Source organism: Emys orbicularis, chromosome 20 (genome assembly GCF_028017835.1).
Source record: "Emys orbicularis isolate rEmyOrb1 chromosome 20, rEmyOrb1.hap1, whole genome shotgun sequence".
NCBI classification, from domain to species: Eukaryota; Metazoa; Chordata; order Testudines; family Emydidae; genus Emys; species Emys orbicularis.
The window spans coordinates 891,681-912,961 of NC_088702.1; the positions used below are offsets into that span (position 1 = coordinate 891,681).

A 21,281-nucleotide genomic window follows, 5' to 3' on the forward strand; every position below is an offset into this window, starting at 1 on the left:
CCCGGCCCCGGGGGTGTGTGTGTGTGTGTGTGTTTCTGGCCGCGCCGGGCCCCGGGGGGGGCGGGGGGAGGAGGGTTGTTTCTGGCTGCGTCCGGCCCCAGGGAGGGGGGTGTCTCTGGCCGCGCCCGGCCCTGGGGTGTGTGTGTGTCTGGCCGCATCCGGCCCTGGGGTGTGTGTGTGTCTCTGGCCGCGCCCGGCCCCAGGGGGGGTGTCTCTGGCCGCGCCCGGCCCCGTGTGTGTGTGTGTGTGTGTGTGTGTCTGGCCGTGCCCAACCCCGTGTGTGTGTGTGTGTCTCTGGCCGTGCCGGGGAGGTGTGTGTCTCTGGCCGCGCCCGGCCCCAGGGGGGGTGTCTCTGGCCGCGCCCGGCCCCGTGTGTGTGTGTGTGTGTGTGTGTGTGTGTGTGTGTGTGTGTGTGTGTGTCTGGCCGTGCCCAACCCCGTGTGTGTGTCTCTGGCCGTGCCCGGGAGGTGTGTGTCTCTGGCCGCGCCCGGTCCCAGGAGGCTCTGACAGCCCGTCTGAAGGGCCATAACGTCAATACCAGTGAAGCTGCATCTTGTTTCCCACTAAACCTGTTGTCTCGATGCCTCCGGGTGCCAGCTGCATTAAGCAGGCGTCACTAGGGACTGGGATAGAGCCTCTGGCCGGGGCAAGCCAGGCCCAGCCTGCCAGCTAAGCATGCGCCGCCCTCCCTCCATCCATCTCACCCCAGCAAGCGTGTGTGTGTTTAGCCCAGCATGGAGGGAGCACCCCCCCGTGTACCTGCTGCCTGCTCCCAGCCCACCCTCCCCCATCTGGGCCTTTGCACTGCATGACTTGGTTGGTAGTTCCCTTGGCCGTCAGTAACCGGCCTGGGCATGCTGCCGTGCCCTGCCCATTCTGGCCAACATCCCCCTTATCTCCCTGCCGCCTGGGCTGATCAGGTTAGTGCCGGTGGCGCTGGGATTGCAGGCCCCAGAGAAGGGCCCAGTAGCTACCAGGAAGTAAATTGGGTTTGTTTCCCTGCTGTGTTTGGAGGGCGGTTTCCTGGGCCAAAGGGAGGAGGGGAGGGCCTGGGAGCTGAGTAGGGCGTTTCTGTGCCCACTGCCCTTGCCATGCTCTCCCTGGGCCTGGAACCTCCTCCCCTTCCCTGGCCTCCCTCCTACCCCCCCTGCCCTGTGCTGGGTGCTGCTCTGGGCAGGAGTCCGGCAGCGGCTGGGCTGCGAATGCTGCTTCCCCAGGCGGAGGAGTGGCTGGGCCCGCAGGGGCGGTATCCTCGGAAGGTGAGTGCACCGTCCCCACCCACGGGCTCTGTATGGTGCTGTGGGCCCCCCCTGGGGGGGGGCACTAACCCGGCAAAGCTGCACAGTGTCTTGGGCAGTCCCAACAGCAGCCTGGGCGGCTCACTCCCCTTGACACTTGGGGAGACCCCATGGTGCGTGGGCAGCCCTGGGTGTTTACTGGGACCCGGCCACGGGCCCCCTCCGCTTTGCTCCCTTCCTGGCTGGAGGTGCTGGCGTAGGCCTTTGGCTTCCCTGGCTCTTTGCAGGGCACGTCAGTCTGGCCCACTGGCTGCGGTGTCACAGAAGGTTCTGTCTGGAGGCGGGCAGGCCCCTGGGCTGGTTTGCTCTGGTCTGGTGCCCCTTGGGCTGCTGCACAAGGATATGGGCTCACTGGGTTTGCTGCTCCTCTAAGGGAGATTCCCGTGGGCTAGCTGGATGTGTGTGTGGCAAGCAGCGTTCCCAGGTGTCCCTTCACCTCCCCACTGCACCCCGGCTGCTCCAGGCCCCGGCATCTCTTGGCAGATCGAGCCAGGCTCACCTTGGCTGAGACCCCAAACTTCCCGCACTTGTCTGCTAGGCCTCCTCAGGGGAAGCGGGTGCCAGGCGGCCTCCCAAGCCCGGTGTGTCAGGCAAGCAGGGATCCAAACGAGGAGCCAGTGCCAGGGGCTCCCCTGTACGATCCCCAGCAGCCAGATGCCGTCTCCTCCCCGGCTCGTAGTGACCTCCTGGGGCAGGCCTAGCTTGGACGGAGCCGGCAGTGAGTCAGCGGGGGAAGAGGCTGCTCCGATGGTGGGGTGTCTTCAAGAGCCACGGCGAGTGGTTCGCTTCGTCCCGTCCGTGCTGAGTGCACGGCAGCCTCCTCGAGGGCTGGGCCAGGCCGGCTAACTCCCTGTTTGTCGCTGAACCGCAGGTTGGACTCCACGCAGAAGGGCTCTGCAGCTCTGCTCCCCGTGTGCGGCGCAGATGGAGTACGTGGTAAGGCCAGCGGCTCTCGGGGGCCTGTGGTGGTGGGTAGGCGGCTTTGGTGGTGGACCAGACTTTCCTTCTCTCGCTCGGACCTGCTGGTCCCCGCTGGCCTCTCCTGCGCCTTCTCTCTGGGCTCTGGTATGTTTCTCACTGAGCGGCTGTAGCCACCGCGGGGTCATGACCCCAAAGGGGGCCATGAATGTGACTCCTGGGGGTCCCACAATTTTCTGTCCCCCTTGGTGGTGAAGAGCCATTGGACGCACGGCTCCTGCTGTCGCAGAGAGTTGCAGGGAGCCTGCGTGCGCAAGAGGGAGAGAGGGCTGGCGTGCGCGTGGGATCTGGGACACAGATGCTTTCACCCCATGGGATCTGGTAGCGGTGTCACCGGTGCCTCTGCTGTGCCGCTTGGGAAAGGACCTGCCACTGGCCGAACCTCGCCGAACATCTGCCCGTCTCCCTTCTCTGGTGCATTTCCTGAGCCGCATGTCCGCAGCCTGTCGGGGGATCTCCAGAGCACCAGGCCGGGCCTTTGGGAGGGCGGCGTAAGCGCCGTTCCCAGTGCGTGGAACGAAATCCCTGCCCCCCGCCACACGATCCTGGAGCTGAGCACGTCGTGGCACGCTCGTTTGGCCCAAAGAGGGCAGTGGGAGGAACGCAGGGTCTGCAGGGCGCCCCTGCCCTTGAGCCGGGGGTCCTGGCCTGTCCAAGAGACCGTGTGTCAGCTCTGGGCAAGAACAAACGGCTTCCCCACCAGTAGCCGTGTCTCTGGGCCTGTCAGCGAGGGCGGGGTGGTGTCACGGACTCACAGATCGTGCCCACTCTTGGCCCCGTGCGGTCCGTGGGGGGTGCCCCTTTCAGTGCGACAGCCCTTCTCGGGGGTCCACTCTCTCTCGGGGTCAGGCCCCTCCACCTCCTGGAGCCGCACCTATCTGAGCCTTAGCACGTCTGTCTCTGCCGTGGGCCCCCTCAGGGAGTCCACTCGCTCTGGACCCCCGGGGCCTCCACCCCCGAAGGGGTTGATGCCACCCTGTTCTCTAGACCAGAGTGACTCTCAGCCAGCATAAAACAGGAGGATTTATTGAGAGTTGAACCCAGCACAGGAAACTCTCAGGGCCTCAGGCCTGGCCTCCCTCAGCCCAGCACATCCCAGTCTCTCTGCATCCAGGTGGGCTCTGCCTGCTCCCCCTCTCCAGCCCAGAGCCCCCCTGCTTCCCAGCTGGGCATCTGAGCTCCCCGGCCCCAAGCCCCACCTCTGTCCATTGTCTTCTCTCCAGGTAAACAGGGTTGTAAACTGGGGCCTCCTCTCCTCGCTTCTGTCCTCTGGCTGGAACCAGATGGTTAGGTCACTGGGTCCTCACTCTGCAGTCCATTGTCCTCCCACTGGCCAGAACCGGCTGCGATTCCTGAGCTGGGTCTCCGGGTCAGGTCGCTGGGGTATCCATCCTCCAGGCCATTGGCTGGGGTCCCACGTTCCCTCTCTGGTCCTCTGTAACAACAAACTCCCTCTCCCCTCACCTCGTTAAACCAGTAACACCCAGGGAAACCGAGTCCCACCCCCTCCGCATGCAAATCATTGAAATCCCACCGAAAACAAGAAAACAAACAAGAAAATCCCCCACTTTGTCACAGGAAGGGCCCAGGAGGTGTGACTTGATTCAGCGTCTCCTGAACTCACACAGACTGTCTCTGTCCGGCTCCCAAGCTGTCTCAGCTCCCGGGTTCGTGTTTCCTGGGAGGGCGTCGGGTGCTGGACCCTGCAGTGGAAGCTCAGGCAGAGCCGCTGTGTGCGGCCGCCCCAGAGAAGGAGTTGGGAGGCTTCCAGCACGGCCCCGAGGGCCCCTGGCCCTGTGAGCTCTGCTCCTCAGAGCATCTGGCAGGGCTGGAGGAGTCTCCCGATGTCTCTCGGGCTGCCCACTGGCTGTGGGGGAGGGCTGTCTGCAGGGTTTGGTTTCCCCACCAGCTCTCCGGAAATGGGATCCTGCAGGGCTGGATTCTGCTGGAGTCCGACAGCCAGAGAGCACATACCGTGCCCAGCAGCTGGGCTGCCCTCTTCCCCCTTCTGGGTCCCTGCCCCACGATGCCTGGCTGGGGCAGCGCTGCATGGGCCCTGCTGTCTGGCCTTTGCCAGGAGCGCAGCAGGGTGGCTGGAAAGCACAGGCCTTGGGCTGGCTTCTCCTCTCCTGGCCCCATGCTGCCGCCTGCACAGGCCATGGCTCCCTGGGAAGGCTGGGCCTGGCCGGGAGGGTCTCCCTGTGCACAGGCGGCTGAAGAAGAGTTAGGCCTCGCGTGGCCACGGATCAGACCATGTGTCTCTAGCCCAGGCTCCTGGCCCACCTGCTTTCCCAGTCTCAAGGGATCTGGGTCTGGCTCTCCAAGGGCCCTGGCTCCCCATCCCCCAGGCCTTGTCCCTGCACCATCCCAGGGCTGGGAGAGCAGCTCTGCCTCCTCCGGCTCCCTGCAGCATCCAGGGCTCCCGTGGATCCAGACTTAACCCCTCTTAGCCATGGGCTCCCTGCCCTCTTCAGCTCCCCCACCCGCTGCTGTGCTGCAGTTAAACCTCGCGAATGGCTCTGCCACACACGGGCTGCAGGCTCCCCTTCTGGCATGGGCTAGCCCGGGCTACTTCCCTGTCACTCCCAGGCACGGGGGCCTTGCTGGCCCGCATACAGGCAGTGCCGTAGGTTTAGCCAGTGGAGTCCCCCGTCATGTGCTCTCCATCCCAGGGGGACTACACCAGAGGGGTGGGGTGCCCCATTGGGGGGCGCAGAGCCACCAGCTGGCCCTGGGGAGGTGGATGCTGCATCCGTTATGTGATCCGTTGAAGTCCTGGGGAGCTACACCTGCAGCAACTTTAAACCTAACAATGCCCCATCCCGGGTTGCAGAGATGGGAGAGCCTGGCCTGTCCTGCTTGGCGGGCGGCCCCACGGGGCGGTGGGGCACGTGACTGGGACAGTGCTCCTGGGGCCGCCAGTCCAGACGCAGCCAGGGGTGTGTTTTAATCCGGTTTCCCCGCTGTTGCCTGAGTGGGCAGCGGGTGACTGGGAGTGGTTTACCCAGCTGTCCGTCGGGGGTTGTGCTGGGGGGAGCCGGGGAGTGTTGGGGCAGATCCTGGTGGAGCCCCAGCTTGACTGCTTGTCTCTGCCGAGGGGCTGACTTGTGCAAACGGGACTCTGGGGACCAAGGAGCGTCCGTGCCCGCCGGGGGTGGCTCCGCCTGGCCCAAGACACATGTGACGTGAGTTGTCCAGTCCCATCCTAGTCCCACTTTGTTCTTCTTGCTAAATCTCTGCAGTTTGGCTCAGGTCCATGTAACCTGTGCTCCATGTCTGGGAAACCAAGGACTGTTCTAGCAGGGGAAACATGGGGCAGCAGAGCTGTGAGGGGGAGCCCAGGGCTGGGCTAGCAGGGGGCTGCGGGTCGGGATTGAGGGGCACCAGCAGAGCTGTGCCGGGGAGCCCAGGGCTGGGCTAGCAGGGGCTGCGGGTCAGGATTGAGGGGCACCGGCAGAGCTGGGGGGAGCCCAGGGCTGGGCTAGCAGGGGGCTGCGGGTCGGGATTGAGGGGCACCAGCAGAGCTGTGCGGGGGAGCCCAGGGCTGGGCTAGCAGGGGCTGCGGGTCGGGAGTGAGGGGGGAGTCTGGCTGGGCTAGCAGGGGAACCTGCAGATCAGGAGTGAGTTAGAGGATCAGGTCTTGTTTGGGATCGGTTGGTAGAGCCCCACACCAAGCCCTCACTGCCCGTGCCTGCTCCCCCACCCCTGTGCTCCGGGGCTGGGCCCGGTCTGGGAGTGAAGGAGTTAAGGCCAAGCCCTGAGCTGCTCCCTTTGCCCCTCACTCCCTGCTCCCAAGGGCAGCTGCTTCCTGTGTGCTACTCCAGCCGGCTGTGATCCTGGCCCCTGCGCTGTAGGGAGCTGCTCCAGGGAGGTGGGGCGGGCAGGAACAGACCCTTGGCTCAAGGGGGAATGGAAAAGGCGCAGAGCGGGGGGGTTCAGGCACTGGAGAGCTCTGCCCCCCTCCCGCTGCTGCTGGGGCTGGTCCTGGTGCCGCTGGCAGAGTGGCAGGGCACGGCTCCAGCCCCCCATCCCAAGGCGTGATAGGCAGGTAGGGCACAGTGCTTTGGTGCAGGGCTGGAGCCGAGAGGCCGGGCGCTCGCTGGGGGAGGAGGCGTTGAAGTTTGCCTGGGACGCCTGGACTCTCCTGGAAAATGCTCGGTGACCTTTGACTGCATTTCCATGGGCTGGCTGTTCTGCCCTTCCAGCAGAGGGCAGTGCAAGCCCCCTCCATTGCCTGCCAAGGGCATGCAGCCTGGCTAGGCCGTGGGGTGGAACGCGCAGGGCTCGGCTCAGGGAAAGGCCGGGTAGGTGAGTCGCTGCTTCCTGGCCCCAGGCTTCCTGCATTTCTTTCAAGTGGCTGTGCAGAGCTGCTGGGCCCCAGGCCAGGGTGAGCTCTGCTCTATCCCGGGGACTGTGCAGGGACCCCTGGAATGGTCATTCCCTGGTGCGAGAGGCTGTGGTGAGCACTGGTGAATCCTGCTGGGAGGTGTGTGTGCACAGGGTTCTCCCTGGGGTGGGGGTGCAGGGTGCACAGGGATCTCCCTGGGGTGGGGATGGGGGCACGCACAGGGATCTCCCTGGGGGGTGCACACTGGGGACTCTCCCCTGTGGTGCTGGTGGCTCCTGGAGGCCAGCTGTTAGCAGCAGCCCCTTTGCGATGCTTCGCGCTCCGCCCGGGAGGCTATTTCCAGCCTTGGCCAGACTTCCATTTCCCTCACTGCTCGTGGCTGCCTGCCAGGGCTCGCACAGCGACTGGGAAGCGCTGACACCTGGGGTGGGGGGGTGGCCATGGCGAGGTGATGCTGCTCCGTGGCTCAGAGCTGGAGCTCCCCTGCGATGTGTCTGGCTCTGGGAGTGTTTTACTCATGCTTCTCCTTTGAGGGGCGGCAGCACCCAGGAATACCCGTCCTGCCCTGCGGGGCTCAGCTCTGGCCTCTCAGCCTCCATTCAGAGCCAGAGCGGTCGGAAGGGGCGTTGGGTCCAGTGCTGGAGCCAGGGTCTTGGGTGCCCAGCACAGTTTGCTACGGAGTCCAACCCTTGTGTTTCCAGCCCTTCTGGCTACAGAGCAGCCAACGGGTTTCACATGGACCTGAGGCAGAGCTGTTGTCCTGAGTCTGCAGGGAGCCTGAAACAATAGCTCTGAGTGGTGTGGCCTAAATTGGGCGTTAACTCTGAACACTAGTGAGGACTGGCCACCTCGCCTGGGTACGCTGGGCTAGAGAGCGCCGTGTTCTCCAGACACGGGTCTGTGGCCTAGTGGGGAGCTGCCAATTTGCAAGTTGCTGATTGTATCCCTCTCGCGCCTCAGTTAGTACAAACTCCGACCCGAGTCTGCCCCGGAGGCCTCTGGCCTCAGCCCAGTGCTGCCATGTCCAGGGCTGGCTGCAGCAGCACGCAGTGGGGAGGGGGGGCTGCCGCTCCCTGGGGCTTGGGCCTGGGTGAAAGTGACACGCAAAGGGCGGGAGAACGTGCCCCGGCGTGCTGCCCCCCAGCACCCGCAGTGCTGGAACAAGCTCGGTGCTTGCTCGGTGCTCAGAGAGACTGGCAGGTTTGGCAAGGGCACGTTCGGTGGGGTCTGCAAACGGCTGCTGCGGGTGGCAGGCGCTGCAGAGGAGAAGGCTCTCTCCACCCACAGCGGGGGGCGGAGCATCTGGGGCACAGCACGGAAAGGGGAGTTTGGAGTGGGGTGCTGGGGGAGCCCTTTGCTCTGTGCTGCGGGGCCCTGCTGGTGCCCAGGGGGGCGTTGGGCCGGATGGGGGAAAGGGCTGAGCGCGGGGAGCTGTGGTGCCCCCGCCCGGCACACAGGCCCACGGGTCCCTGCAGAGAGAGGGCACTCCCGGTCTGTGCTGCCCCCATGTGCTCAGCAGGCAGAGCCCCCTGCTCTGGCTCCGCCCCACGCCCATGACCTTGATTTTCTGCTCTAGATACTCCCTGCGACCCCACCCCTTCGGGAGGGAGCCAGCGAGCGAGGGCCCCCCCCCACGACAGGCTGTGGGCAGAGGCTGTGAGTCAGCACTGCCCTTCCGATTGGCAGCAGCCCCCTCTCCTCTCCCGGGAGCCGCAGTCACTTAGAGCCAGCTCCGCGCAGGAAGCAGCAGCAATTAGCAGCGGCTGCAGCAGCTCCCTCCCCGGCTCCCGGCAGCTGGGGAACCTCTGGCCGAGGCCGGCTGAACGCACCAGCTTCCTGTGCCCTGCCCGGCCGGATCCGGAGCACCCAGCTCCCTGCTCCTCTCTGTGGCTCTGGGGCCCCAGGCCCTGGCTGGACACGTGCGCCAGCCGCATCTCTCCTTGCCCACGGGACCCCCGCCAATCCCACAGAGGGGGCCTCGGCGGCTCCAGGCTGGTGCCCGGAGTGCAGCCGGGCTGGGCTGGGACACACTCTGTGGCTGCCTTGTCTCCAGACTTTAAATATTCATGCCTTTGATTTCCTGCTAGCTGGTGACGGCGGGAGCTGGGCTGGGGGCAGGGGCTGGTGCAGCAGGCCCGGGAGTGCTAGCAGGCGGCGTGGCAGAGTGCGGGGCGCTGGACTGGACAGTGGTCTCTGGGCAGCACGGCTTGAGGATCTCCTGACAGGTGGAGGAGCAGCTCAGCTTGTGGCGCCGGCTGCCTCGCCCACCGGGCTGCTGAGCACACGGCCCCCTTGGGTGCAGCCAGCGGCCTCGCCTGCTTCCTCTCGGCAGCTGAGCTGGAATCGGGCAGGGGCCAGGGGTTGCTCTCCAGCTGGCTGCCCCGGCGTGTCCCTCCCTGTCCTGTCCTCGCCACGCTGCTTGTTATTGACTGGCTGTAACGAGTGGGAGCCTGCTGGCTCCTCGGCCCCGGAGAGCGCCGGTGCACACGGGGCTGTGTGTCGCGGGGAGATGAGCTTTGACTGTGAACAGACGCTGCTGCTCCCTCCTGCCTGCTCCCGGTGACGCTCGCCCGGAGTCCCTTTGGCTGGGGGCTTGGTGCCGGGATTGCTGGGGCTGGCTCTCCCAGCGGTCATGCTGCGCTGGAGGGGGGCTGGCCTAGCCCCATGTTTCTGCAGTTCCTGCTCTGCAGGGTGCTGGCTGCCCTAGGCTCCTCGCCTCTCCAGGGGGCTGCCACCTCGCTTCCTGCTCCGGAGCCGGATTGGCTCGCCCGAGCCCCTCCAGCATGGATCTGCTGCAGAAGAGTAAATACAGCCACCTCCGGAACGAGTCAGTCTCCTCCCTGGAGGAGGCAGTGGCCGGCGTGGGGTCCCCAGGGTCCCCAGTGGAGTCCCTCGTCGCCATGCAGTCCCTGCCCGGCTCCCTGTCGTCCTCCTCCCTCAGCCCCATGCTGCCCATCGGGGAGCTCTCGTCGGAGTCCGAGGACAGCCCCACCACCCTGTGCTCCTTCTTCCCCAAAATGGCCAACCTGAAGCTCTCCTACCCCACCAACCTGCTCAGCCTGCGGGGCTTCTCGGCCGTCGGCATGAAGGAGGCGGGGAGCCTCGGGGAGCTGGGTGCCCCCGGCCCCGATTCAGCGGGGCCTGTCGCTGTCTGTCCCCAGGATATGAACAAGCTGAGCTGCGGGAAGAAGACGCGGGTGGAAGGCGGCCAGCTGGGGGGCGACGAATGGACCCGCCACGGCAGCTTCGTCAATAAGCCCACCCGCGGCTGGCTGCACCCCGACGACAAGGTCATGGGCCCCGGCGTCTCCTACCTCGTCAGGGTGAGTGCAGCGGGGCGCCCTGGCAGGGTGGGGGAGGGGCCGGGAGCAGGGCGCGGACGGGGAGGGGCCCAGCTGCCTGAGCCGCCCCAGCAGAGAGGCCCCTGGGCAGGGCAGTGTGTGGGGAGCTCGCCCTGCCGATCCAGCACAGATGGCACTTTCCCCTTTGTGCACTGCCCTCCAGGATCGGATCTTGGGGGGCCCATGCCGGGCGGCCAGGGAGCAGGATGGGGCTTGGGGGAGGCAACGGGAGGGCCAGTTAGGGCATGTCTCTGAACCCTGGGGCACTGTCATTGCCTGCATGGAGGGGGCGGCCCGCAAGTGCCTGGCCCTGCGTGGCTCTGCAGTGCCGCTGCTCGGGGAGTCCAGGGCCTCAGCCCTTTACCTGAGATTTCCAAACCCCTGCTTGCCGGGGGGCCCTCCTCTGCGGGCCGGGAGGGGAGCTGCTCTGGAAACAGCTGCTTCCTTTGTGTGCCCAGTGGGGTTTTCTTCGCCTTTCGTGCACCTCAGCCACAGCTGGCTGCCCCTCTGGAGGGCCGCAGGTGGCACCCGGGGGCACACTGTTGTCTCTAAGGCCCTGGGCCGGCGGCTGCTGTGAGTGGAGTGGTGTGGCAGGCGGGGTGGGGGCAGCTGGGATCAGCGTGCCTTCCGAGTCTGCCAGGCAGATGCCCGCAGACGGGCGCTGTAGGAGGCAGTCAGCCCAAGGCAGCTCTCCAGCACACAGCTGCTCCATGGAGAAGTGTTGCCAGGCTCCCTCGCTTGCATTGGCACCGGCCTCTTGAGTAGCCCTGGTGCCCGTGTCCCGAGGCAGCCTCGTGCGCTGGGCCAGGAGCCTGTCGGGCACGGAGGACTTGCCGAGCAGATGCCTGTGACCCAGCGCAGCCCGTCAGACCCGCTCCCAGCCGGGGGTCCCTCCCGTGGTGCCCGGCACCCCCGGTCACTCCATGCAGGCACCCCTGCCCTCCGTGCCACGGACGTTTGGTTTGGCAATGGGGGGCTTCGTCGGAGCTGCCTGTGGAGACTTCAGCTCCCAGCATGCTTTGCTGCCTGGCCACTCGCGCGGAGGTGGAGCACTGCATGCTGGGATCAAAGTCTCTGGGCTGCGCCATCTGCTGGACCACCCTTTACCCCCACGTGCCTTGAACGGGGCATGCCCAGCCATACCCACACAAGGAGGAGTCCGGTGGCACCTTAAAGACTAACAGATTTATTTGGGCAGAAGCTTTCGTGGGTAAAAACCCAATTCTTCAGATGCATGGAGTGAAAATTACAGATCCAGGCATAAATATACTGGCACCTGAAGAGACTTTGGCAAGGCCAATTCAGTCAGGGTGGATGTGGTCCACTCCCAATGACTGATGAGGAGGGGTCATACCTGGACCCAATCCATGGGCGCTGCATAAACCCTGCACGGGGCCCTAGGGACAGCCCCCAGGACATGCTGGTCAGCCTCCCACACTGGCACCGCAGCACTGGTGCCATGCGGCAGAGGGCAGCACCGAGCCAGACTCGCATGTGCCTAGAGCACAGTACCCCAGCTCTCTGCTCCGAGAGACGCCCTCAGCCGTGGTGCTGGGGTGCTCCTGGCCAGCCTGCAGAGCCACGGGCGTGGTGGGGCACTTCCCCCTGCGTACCAGCTGGGCTGGCCTTTTCCTGTTTGCCTCATGCTTTTCAGCTTGGCTGGCCACCCTGGTGCCTGCTACTGAGTGCTGCCTCGGGGGCTGGGGCAGGACCGGGGAAGGGGGCTCAGCTTCCCACACCCAGCTCTGCCGGGCAGCCCCCTGCTCCCCCCAAGCTCTGCTGACGCAGCTCACAGCCTGGGTGTGTCTGTCTAGAGTGTGTGCAATGCATTTGGGGCAGGACATGCACACGGAGCACCAGGCTGAGACCAGCCAACTCGTTTCACTTGTGACCTGAGCCAGGATTAAACAGCCCCGTTTCCAGCCTGCAGAGGCTCGCAGGGGGCCCTGCTCAGAGTCCCTTGCTGGGGTCCTCCCCTCAGAGCCCTGCGCCCCCATCCCCGCAGCATAGGAAGAGACAGGGAAGGCTGGATTTAACTCTTCTGAGAAGCCCCCGTCCCCCCCAGCATCAAGGCCACAAACGGGGGGCACTGAATGGAGAAGCTTTGTTCTTGGTAAGCAGACGTGAGAGTTACTGTGTCTGGCATGAGTGCCTAGCCCAGCCAGGGGCAGGGAGCAAACGCCCACAGGGCCAGTGCTTACCCAGCTGGCATCAGCCAAGAGAGGCAGGGCTCAGGGCTCTACCAAGCCAAGGGGCACCAGCGGGCTCCCGAAACCATCCTGGGAATGGGGCTTTGGAATTGTGCCCTTTTAATCATCTAGCATCTCCCCCCACACACCTTCCCAATCCCCCGAGCCCCTGGGTGTCCTGGCTCCTCCAGCCCTGGGAGTCCAGAGGGGCTGGGTCGTGGGAGCAGAGAGGGTGGGTTACTGACCCCTGCAAGGGATGCTGGGTTCCTCCTACTAACTCCCTGCGATGCCTGGGCCGGGGGCTGGGCGTGTGCAGTGGCTGAGCTGCCCTGGGGCCGGGGGCGTGTGCAGTGGCTGAGCTGCCCTGGGGCCGGGAGCTGGGCGTGTGCAGTGGCTGAGCTGCCCTGGGGCCAGGGGCATGTGCAGTGGCTGAGCTGCCCTGGGGCCAGGGGCATGTGCAGTGGCTGAGCTGCCCTGGGGCCGGGGGCGTGTGCAGTGGCTGAGCTGCCCTGGGGCCGGGGGCGTGTGCAGTGGCTGAGCTGCCCTGGGGCCGGGGGCGTGTGCAGTGGCTGAGCTGCCCTGGGGCCGGGGGCGTGTGCAGTGGCTGAGCTGCCCTGGGGCCAGGGGTGTGTGCAGTGACTGAGCTGTCCGGGAGCTGGGCGTGTGCAGTGGCTGAGCTGCCCTGGGGCTGGGAGCTGGGCGTGTGCAGTGGCTGAGCTGCCCTGGGGCCGGGGGCGTGTGCAGTGGCTGAGCTGCCCTGGGGCCAGGGGCGTGTGCAGTGGCTGAGCTGCCCTGGGGCCAGGGGTGTGTGCAGTGGCTGAGCTGCCCTGGGGCCGGGGGCTGAGCGTGTGCAGTGGCTGAGCTGCCCTGGGGCCAGGGGTGTGTGCAGTGGCTGAGCTGCCCTGGGGCCGGGAGCTAGGCGTGTGCAGTGGCTGAGCTGCCCTGGGGCTGGGAGCTGGGCGTGTGCAGTGGCTGAGCTGCCCTGGGGCCAGGGGCTGGGCGTGTGCAGTGGCTGAGCTGCCCTGGGGCTGGTAGCTGGGCGTGTGCAGTGGCTGAGCTGTCCGGGAGCTGGGCGTGTGCAGTGGCTGAGCTGCCCTGGGGCCGGGGGCTGGGCGTGTGCAGTGGCTGAGCTGCCCTGGGGCCGGGGGCTGGGCGTGTGCAGTGGCTGAGCTGCCCTGGGGCCGGGGGCTGAGCGTGTGCAGTGGCTGAGCTGCCCTGGGGCCGGGGGCTGGGCGTGTGCAGTGGCTGAGCTGCCCTGGGGCCGGGGGCTGGGCGTGTGCAGTGGCTGAGCTGCCCTGGGGCCGGGGGCTGGGCGTGTGCAGTGGCTGAGCTGCCCTGGGGCTGGGAGCTGGGCGTGTGCAGTGGCTGAGCTGCCCTGGGGCCGGGGGCTGGGTGTGTGCAGTGTTTGAGGAGGGAGGAGGGTTCTTTAGCGCTGTAGTATTTCTGCTCCCCACCTCCCCGTGTGAGCCCACGGGGGGTCGTGGGGAGCCGTGCATGGCCCTCGATGAGGCCAGCCAGTGCCCCTGTTCCACCCCTGCAGCTCACCCTACGGAGCTGTGGGGCTGGGGGGGGCCCTGAGTGCTGAGCTGGTGCAGGGGCCTGCCACATTGCAGCACTGGGGCTGGCAGGAGGGGCTGGGCTGTGCCATTGGGCTGACCTATCCTGCCGTCTGATGCGCTCTCTCTCTCTCAGTACATGGGCTGCGTGGAAGTTCTCCAGTCCATGCGGGCGCTGGATTTCAACACCAGGACTCAGGTCACCAGGTGAGCCGTAGGCGCTCGGACGCTGGCTGTGGGCAGAGAGGCCTCACGCTGGGAGGTGCACCCGCACGTACCCCCTGCGCTGATGCCTACAGGCCCGGAGGGTGGGTTCTGACCCAGTGCCCTGCGGCTGAGCTGAGCTCGGGGGAGCAGGGCGGGAGCCACTCTGGGCCCAGAGCACGTCCCATGGTGCCCCTGCCCCCCACCGGTGCTGCTGGGTGGCAGCTGCCAAGGAGCGTGCTGGGGTCTGAACGGCAGCTGCAGAGGAGGTGCCAGGGAGACCGGTGCTTCCAAGTGAAACCAGATGCTCGCTCCAGCCTCTGCCAGACAAAGGAGGCCCCGCCCGCATCCCTCCTCCCCCCCCCCCCCCCCCCGGGCTGGGCCCTGCCTGCATCCCTCCCCCCGGCTGGGCCCCGCTGGGCCTGCCTGGAGAGGATGGTTTGGGGACCCTCAGGATGGGAGTCCCTTCCCAGCCCCTCCCCCCTTTCTGCACCCAGCCCACGACCCTTGGCCCCTTTGCGCAAGGCTCGTGTGTATGAACGACTGCACCCTCTTTGGGGGGCAGGGCCGATCCCCCTTGCAGAGCCGCTTCCAGGCCTTGGGCTAGGGGCCCGTCTCCTTGTAGCTTCGCTCACCCCATCTGTGCCTGCCCTCCCAGCACTCGGGTCTGTGTGTCACCGGGCCCTGGGGGAAGGGATACTGCGGGGGGCTCATCGGGGGAAGTGGCTGGGGCCTGGCCGCTCCCTGGGGCTGCCCTGACTTTGCCCTGTGGTCCCCGCAGGGAGGCGATCAGCCTGGTGTGCGAGGCAGTGCCCGGTGCCAAAGGAGCCATCCGGAGGAGGAAGGTAAGGCCAGGCCGAAAGGCAGTGCACTCTGGCGGTTGGAGCAGGAGCCCAGAGTCTGGGCAGTCCTGACGCTGACTCCCTGGGGCCAGGAGTGGGGGTGCAGAGGCAAAGGGCCAGGACTCGGCTCCTTCGCCTCGCACACACTTATGCTCTTACCCACTCGCCCCCAGGGAGGCAGGAAGGACCAGCCCCCGCTCAGCTGGGTCAGAGCTGGGATTTGACCCCGGGTTCTAGGAATCAGGCAGTGCTGGTGTCTGGCAGGAGGCTTCGGGGGGGACACTGGGGGCTGAGAAGCCCTAGTGTTTGCAGAGGGGGAAGGGAGGGTGCCCGTGCATCTCCCTGCTCCCCCCCTCATCTATTGGAGCAGGAGCCTCCAGCCCCTGTGGCTGCCCCTGGCAGTGGGATGGCAGCCGCGGCTGGGCTGGGATAGGCCCCCCGCTGCGGGGGGCTGATCGATAGCGGCCCTGTCTGGCGCTAATGGAGGAGCGAGGCCTCCCCCGCTCAGTGCACAGGGCGCCCTGCTGCTGGTTAATGGATGTGAGGTGGGGGGAGATCGAGTACTAAGCCAGGCCGGAGGGGCTGGGCTGCTGCCTTTCTGGGGTGGTGGGGCCTGCACAGGGGCCGGGCTGCGAGGGAGGTGGTGTGACTGAGCCCACGGCCTTGGCGCACTCTGCTGTGGAGAGGCTCCCAGGTCGCTCCGTGCCAGGCCTGGGGCTGCCTGGGGGTGGTAGATGCGAAGTGCTGAGCCCTGGGCGCTCGGGGGCCCACCTGGGCAGTGAGGGGGGGTCTCGGCCCCAGCCCCCTAGCGGACGGTCCTTTGCTTCCGCAGCCCTGCGGCCGCTCACTGAACTCCATCCTGGGCAAGAGCAACCTCAAGTTTGCCGGCATGCCCATCACCCTCACAATCTCCACCAGCAGCCTCAACCTCATGGCATCCGACTGCAAACAGGTGAGACTCGCCGGGGCCCAGAGCACCCTCCCCACCTGCTCTGGCTGGGGAGCAACCAGAGTGGGGCTCCCGCCCCTGCCTACCCAGTCCGCAGGTCCGCTCCCTGTCTACCTGGGGGACACAGGCCAGGCCTGCCCCTCGCACCCCGTGTGCTGGGCCCCCTGCAGAAGGTCACTGGTTCGACCCAGGTCCATGGCTGCCAGCTCCGGGGGGGCGTCCAAAGGCCAAGTGGAGACCCCACGTCACTGGGGGTGTCTCCCCCCCACAGGCATCCCTGGCTGGGCAGTGCAGCCGGGTGCTGTGTCTAACCAACGGCTCTCCCTTCCCCACAGATCATCGCCAACCATCACATGCAGTCCATCTCCTTCGCCTCAGGGGGGGACCCGGTGAGTAAGCAGCTGGGGGCCTTTGCTCCGTGTCCAGGTTCCCCTGATGGCTGGGCCCCATCCCACCTCCACCCAGGGCTCCGTCAGGGGGGAGGGGGGCTCTCCCCCACGGCTGGCCCACTCGTGGTGCCGTTCTGACCCAAGCCCCTGCATCTGGCCGGCACCCCCCTTACTGCCCCAGCAGGGGTGAGCCGCGCCAACAGGGCTGGCTAGCAAAGCAGGGCCGGGCTGGTGCCCTGGGACATCCCCCTGGCCTCTCATCCTCACACTGGGACTGCCATCGGTGTGCTGAGCACTAGGTTGTGGGCGACGGGTAGGGGTGGTGCGCCCCCCTCCCCCCAGCACCTGTGCTGCCACCACCTCTCCCGCTGCATCTCCCCCACAGGACACTGCAGAGTACGTTGCCTACGTTGCCAAAGACCCCGTCAATCAGAGAGGTGAGTGACTCGTGCCATCTCCTGGCCGGCTGGCGCAGCCGTTAACCCCACCGCTGCTGGATGCCTGCCTCGGCCCCACGCTGTCCCCCAGCCAGCCGGGGCCACGAGAGCTGGGTTGGCCGCCCCCCTGCACTCCCCAGGCTGCGCTCGCAGAGACGCCCTGACTGGCTCTGGGCCTGCAGCAGCAGTTGCTTTGCTGGGGCCCTGCTGCCAGGGGTGGGTGTAACGAGAGCCTGGCAGTGCCCTGTGCGTGTGTGTGTGTGTACGTGTGCGCGTGTGCGCGGTCCGTCGCTCTGAGCCCTGCCTTTGTTCCCCCTCCAGCCTGCCATATCCTGGAGTGCCCCGAGGGCCTGGCGCAGGACGTGATCAGCACCATTGGGCAGGCCTTCGAGCTGCGCTTCAAGCAGTACTTGAAAAACCCCCCAAAGCTCGTAACTCCCCATGACAGGTATGGGGGGGCGGCAGTGCCTCAGAAGGGTGCTGCAGGGTGGGGGAGCACCTGGAGCTCCCTGGCCGGCCGGCGGGGCTCTGGGCAGGATGCACTGGCTGCCTGGGTCCAGTCCAGGGGCTGCCGGGCCTGAGACAAGGAACACCAGTGCCCTTGGTGAGCCGGCGGGGGGAGTGCGGCAGAGCTGGGGCGCGTTGCCGCTCACCTAGTGCTCCCTACCCCCTAGGATGGCTGGGTTCGACGGCTCGGCCTGGGACGAGGAGGAGGAAGAGCCATCGGACCACCAGTACTACAACGACTTCCCCGGCAAAGAGCCGCCCCTCGGGGGCGTGGTGGACATGCGGCTGCGTGACGGCGCCAGCGTGGCACAGACGCCCAATCACCTGGGGGCAACGCTGGTAAGCACTGCTCGTGGGGGGCGAGGGTGTCGCTCCCACCAGCTCGTCCCACTGCACCCCTTCCCAGGGCCGTGCCAGGCGGGTCCCTTGGTGCCAGCTCGGGGGGGAGCTGCCATCCCCAGGGTGCGGCCGGAAAGAGGGGAAGCAACTCAGGGCTGAGCTGCGGGCCTGGGTCCACCTGACCAATGAGTCCCCCTTGCTTGGTCAGAACCCAGGGTGAGACCTGGCAGGGTACGTCCATGCACAGGGGGCACTGCCTGTTGCCAGTCAGCAGTCGGAGCAGGATGGGTGGCAGATGGTCAGGCTGGAGGCCATGGAGCTGGGCGCTGCGGGCACGGGGAGGAGAAGGGAGCAGTCTGAGCCTTGGCTACTCACCGCCTGTCTCTTCCTCCTGCAGCCTGTGGGCCAGATGTCCAGCGCAGAGCACGACACCCGGAAGCAGCACCCTCCTGCCCAAGGTACCGGACCACACACAGCTGTGCCACAGGGTCCCTCGCCCACCTGCTGGGGGGCCGCCTGGCACGGCGCGGCTCGGACACCTCACTGCCCCGCGCGGCAGTGCCAGCTCTAGCATTGCCTCCCCGCTGCCCTCCGCAGTGGGACAGGCTAATCTCTGAGCATCCCCTGTGTGTGCCAAGGCCGGGAGCCGAATGCCCCAGGGCTTTCATGTCCCTGGGGCCGGTTCTGCATCATCTTTGGGCTTGCCAGGATCACATGGAGCAAATCAAGGGATCCCAGCAGAGTGCGGGGCTGCCCCCAGCTGGGGTCTCTGCCGGCAGTCCCTGGGGTAACCCAAGGCCCAGCAGGGGGGTGTTGGACCCTGTAGCTGAGGTGGCGGGGGAGGTCTGGCTCTCGGGCTGGCAAGCCCTGCTAACTGCAGCCCCCCTCCATGCAGGAAGGGATAAATACGCCCCCAGCGCCGGCCCAGCCCTCCGCACCGATCTGTTTGACGACCCGTCCTACGTCAACGTGCAGAACCTGGACAGGTCGCGCCAGGCCTCTGCCGCCAGCATCCCGGGCACGGCCAACGGCAGTGCCCAGCGAGACCTCTTCGACATGAGTGAGTGGGGGTTGGCCCGTCCTGCTGGCATCTGCCCCAGCTCTGGGCTGGCATTGACTGGCTCTGCGTGGCGTGGGTGTGGGCTCTGTGTCCATCCAACCCCTGCTCCTCTCCCCCCGCAGAGCCCTTCGAGGACGCCCTGCGTGTCCCGCCCACGGTGCCGGTGGGGCTGCCGCCGGCCCAGCTCCTGGCCTCCATGGAGGAGCAGCTGCGGCGGGAGCCCTGGTACCACGGGAAGATGAGCCGCAAGGAGGCGGAGAAGCTGCTGAAGGTGAACGGGGACTTCCTGGTGCGGGAGAGCACCACCACACCGGGCCAGTACGTGCTGACTGGGCTGCAGGGCGGGCAGCCCAAGCACCTGCTGCTGGTCGACCCCGAGGGAGTGGTGAGTCGGCCCTGGGGCCACGGCGGGGGGGCTCCCTTCCCCAGTCCTACAGGCTTGGCGCTCGAGGGAAGAGCTGGGGTGCCGGCTGGCCTGCCCCCCATGGGCTCCTGGGTCCTTGTGTGTGAGAACGATTGACAGGAGCCCTGCCCAGCTCCAGCCTTGGCTCCCGCTCAGCCCCATGGGCCCTTAGTCACCCCCCCCCCCCCCCCCCAGAGGTCGGTACGGCCACCCCTCCCTCCTGGAGATGCCTCAGCCGGGTCCTGCAAGGGAACAGGACACTGGTTCCTCTCCACGAGGTTTGTGCTGCCATGTCTCATTTGGTCACAAGAGGGCGCACGTGCCTCCTGGTTCCACCCACTTCCTGGCCATCCCCTGAGCCCCGTTTCTGGCCCCCGCAGGTGCGGACGAAGGATCATCGCTTTGAGAGCGTCAGTCACCTGATCAGCTACCACATGGACAATCACCTGCCCATCATCTCGGCGGGCAGCGAGCTGTGCCTACAGCAGCCCGTGGAGAGGAGACTGTGAGGCGTGGGGGGCCTCAGCGGAGCCCCCCAGGCCCTGCCCACCCTGGCCTGCTCATCCCCTCTCTGCCAGCAGGGCTCTTGGACTGTTTCAGCCGCTGCTTCCCCAGGAGGCCCTGGGGCTCCCCGTCTCTCCGCCATGAGCTCAGACTCCCTGGGCTCACACCAGCCCCTCCGGAGACAGAGCAGAGGTGGAGGTGGCCGGGGGAGCCAGGGCTGGGCACTGGGCAGGGGGCGGGGGCCTGTTTCTGCATCCAGGGAGCTGCACCAGCCACAGCTCCACCTCTGCTAGCACCAAACTCCAGCCTGGGCGGCTGTGTGCACTGCTCCGAAGGCCAATTGCGACCACAGACGCTCGCCCTCGCCCCGCGTTCATCCCCCCCCCTCCCCCCTCGGGCAGGGCGGGTGGGAGGGAGCCCGCCCTGACCGCCGAGTGCCTGCTGAGCCTCTGTGAGGAAGGTGAGGGTCAATCCTATTGGCTCAGAGGCCTGCCTGTCTGGAGGTTGCAGAGCGCTCCTGGCCCCCGCCCTCCCCGAGAGGCAGCTCACCCCAGCAGGGAAGGGCTGGATTCTCATCTGCCATTCCCCTGCAATCCCTAGGGGCCAGCACCCATGGGTGGCACCACCTGCGTGACCCCTTTGGGAGAGCCACCCGCACCACAGAGCAGCGCCATGGCTCCTGCTGCCCAGAGCGAGAACAAGGGCGATTTTCCCCAGAGGGCGGGAGTGGAGGGCCCCCTGCCCTCCCCAGGTGAACCCGGCCCTCTGCTCTGCGAAGCACAAGGCTGGGCCGGCCGCACACCGAATGTACCCGATCACTTTACGTATTAACTCTGTGCCTTGACCCTCCACAGGTCCCAGATACTTATGCAAAGCAGTTGGCCCTGGGGCGGGCTAGGGAGAGCAGTCAGCCCACCCTGGGAGCACAGCCCCTGTCCTCACGCAAGGCTCCCAGAAGCCACAGCCAGGCCGGGTCCCGCCCCAGCGTCCTGCTGGCTGGAAGCAGAGCTCAGGTGGCCCCTTCTGCAGCAGGCTGCTCACAGTCCCGCTCCTCATCCTGGAAGGCAACTCCCAGCCTGTGTCCAGGGAGGGGCATGGATGGAAATGAGATGGGGTAAATGGGGTTCTCCATAGGCAGGCAAGAGCCCCTTGGCCCCCCCTGCCCTTGGAGGGGAGCAGTGCTGTACACTACGCCCTTCTGCCCCTTGGGCAGGGTATGTCACAGCCAGTTCCCTGTACCCCAGCTCGGTCTGGGCCAACCACGCAGCCAAAGGAAGCACGTAGCACCCAACAAGATTGCAGCCGGAAGGGGGGAACCAGAACTCCCCACATCAGGGGACAAGTGGCCTGAGCTCTGCTGCTTCTCCCCAGCCAGCGCTAAGCAGTGTCCGCCGGGAGCAGCGTCCTGGGCTTCCCAGGCTCTGCTGCAGAGGCAGGTGAGCCCTCTCCCTGCAGGGCATGAAGCCTGCCCGCCCCTGGGTCTGCACGGAGTGTGGGGATCCCAGTGTTGCATGCACATTGTTCTACTCTGAAGCCAAAGTGTAACCCTCCCCCTCACACCTCCTGCTCCCCCCAGAGGAGTCAGCCTGGGCTCAGAGGGGGGAGGGTTTTGCTTTCTCCCCTCCCCCTTCTCTCTTTCTCCTTTATATGGGTTTGATTTGTTACCAGGTCTTGATTATACCAAAGGAATCGGATGGTTATTATTAAAGTTAGTATTTCTTTAATGCATGGCTGTGAGTGGCTCCTCGTCTGACATGAGGGGAGGGGTCCGTGCAGGAAGGTACATGCTGCATCTGTGTCCAGCAGCTGCTCCTTATCCAGGGTACACGGGGCGTGTGCTTGGCTGAGGGGTCTCTGAGACAGTGGGCTGATGCTTTGTCCCTTGGGCCCCAGCGGCCCCTCTCCTAGTGTTATACCAATAAAAACTAGCAGGGTCT

The 21,281-nt window shown here is 66.4% G+C and overlaps 1 protein-coding gene across 5 annotated transcripts; it reads left to right on the top strand.

Annotated features, from left to right (window-relative positions):
- The first annotated feature begins 2,222 nt into the window (after positions 1-2,222).
- Positions 2,223-19,349, top strand: SHC1 (SHC adaptor protein 1). Of its 5 annotated transcripts, XM_065420011.1 has the most exons (13): positions 2,223-2,234; positions 9,786-9,947; positions 13,847-13,917; positions 14,696-14,759; positions 15,589-15,708; positions 16,041-16,094; positions 16,480-16,531; positions 16,853-16,979; positions 17,206-17,377; positions 17,775-17,835; positions 18,273-18,437; positions 18,560-18,822; positions 19,221-19,349. In XM_065420011.1, exons 1-13 carry the CDS (start codon positions 2,223-2,225, stop codon positions 19,347-19,349), a joined length of 1,452 nt encoding a protein of 483 aa, XP_065276083.1. The 5 variants fall into 5 exon arrangements, with proteins under 5 accessions (XP_065276083.1, XP_065276079.1, XP_065276080.1 ...); XM_065420007.1 differs by lacking the exon at positions 2,223-2,234 and having other exon boundaries at positions 9,408-9,947; positions 18,258-18,437; XM_065420008.1 differs by lacking the exon at positions 2,223-2,234 and having other exon boundaries at positions 9,408-9,947.
- Positions 19,350-21,281: the final 1,932 nt, after the last annotated feature.

What these genes read in the sequence shown, in the direction of transcription:
- SHC1 (XM_065420007.1), top strand. Translation starts at nt 9,408, where the DNA reads ATGGATCTGCTGCAGAAGAGTAAATACAGCCACCTCCGGAACGAGTCA. An exon ending in GAGCCATCCGGAGGAGGAAG is followed by an intron (nt 14,760 to 15,588) that starts GTAAGGCCAGGC and finishes TTGCTTCCGCAG; the next exon opens with CCCTGCGGCCGCTCACTGAA. An exon ending in GCAGCACCCTCCTGCCCAAG is followed by an intron (nt 17,836 to 18,257) that starts GTACCGGACCAC and finishes TGCTAACTGCAG; the next exon opens with CCCCCCTCCATGCAGGAAGG.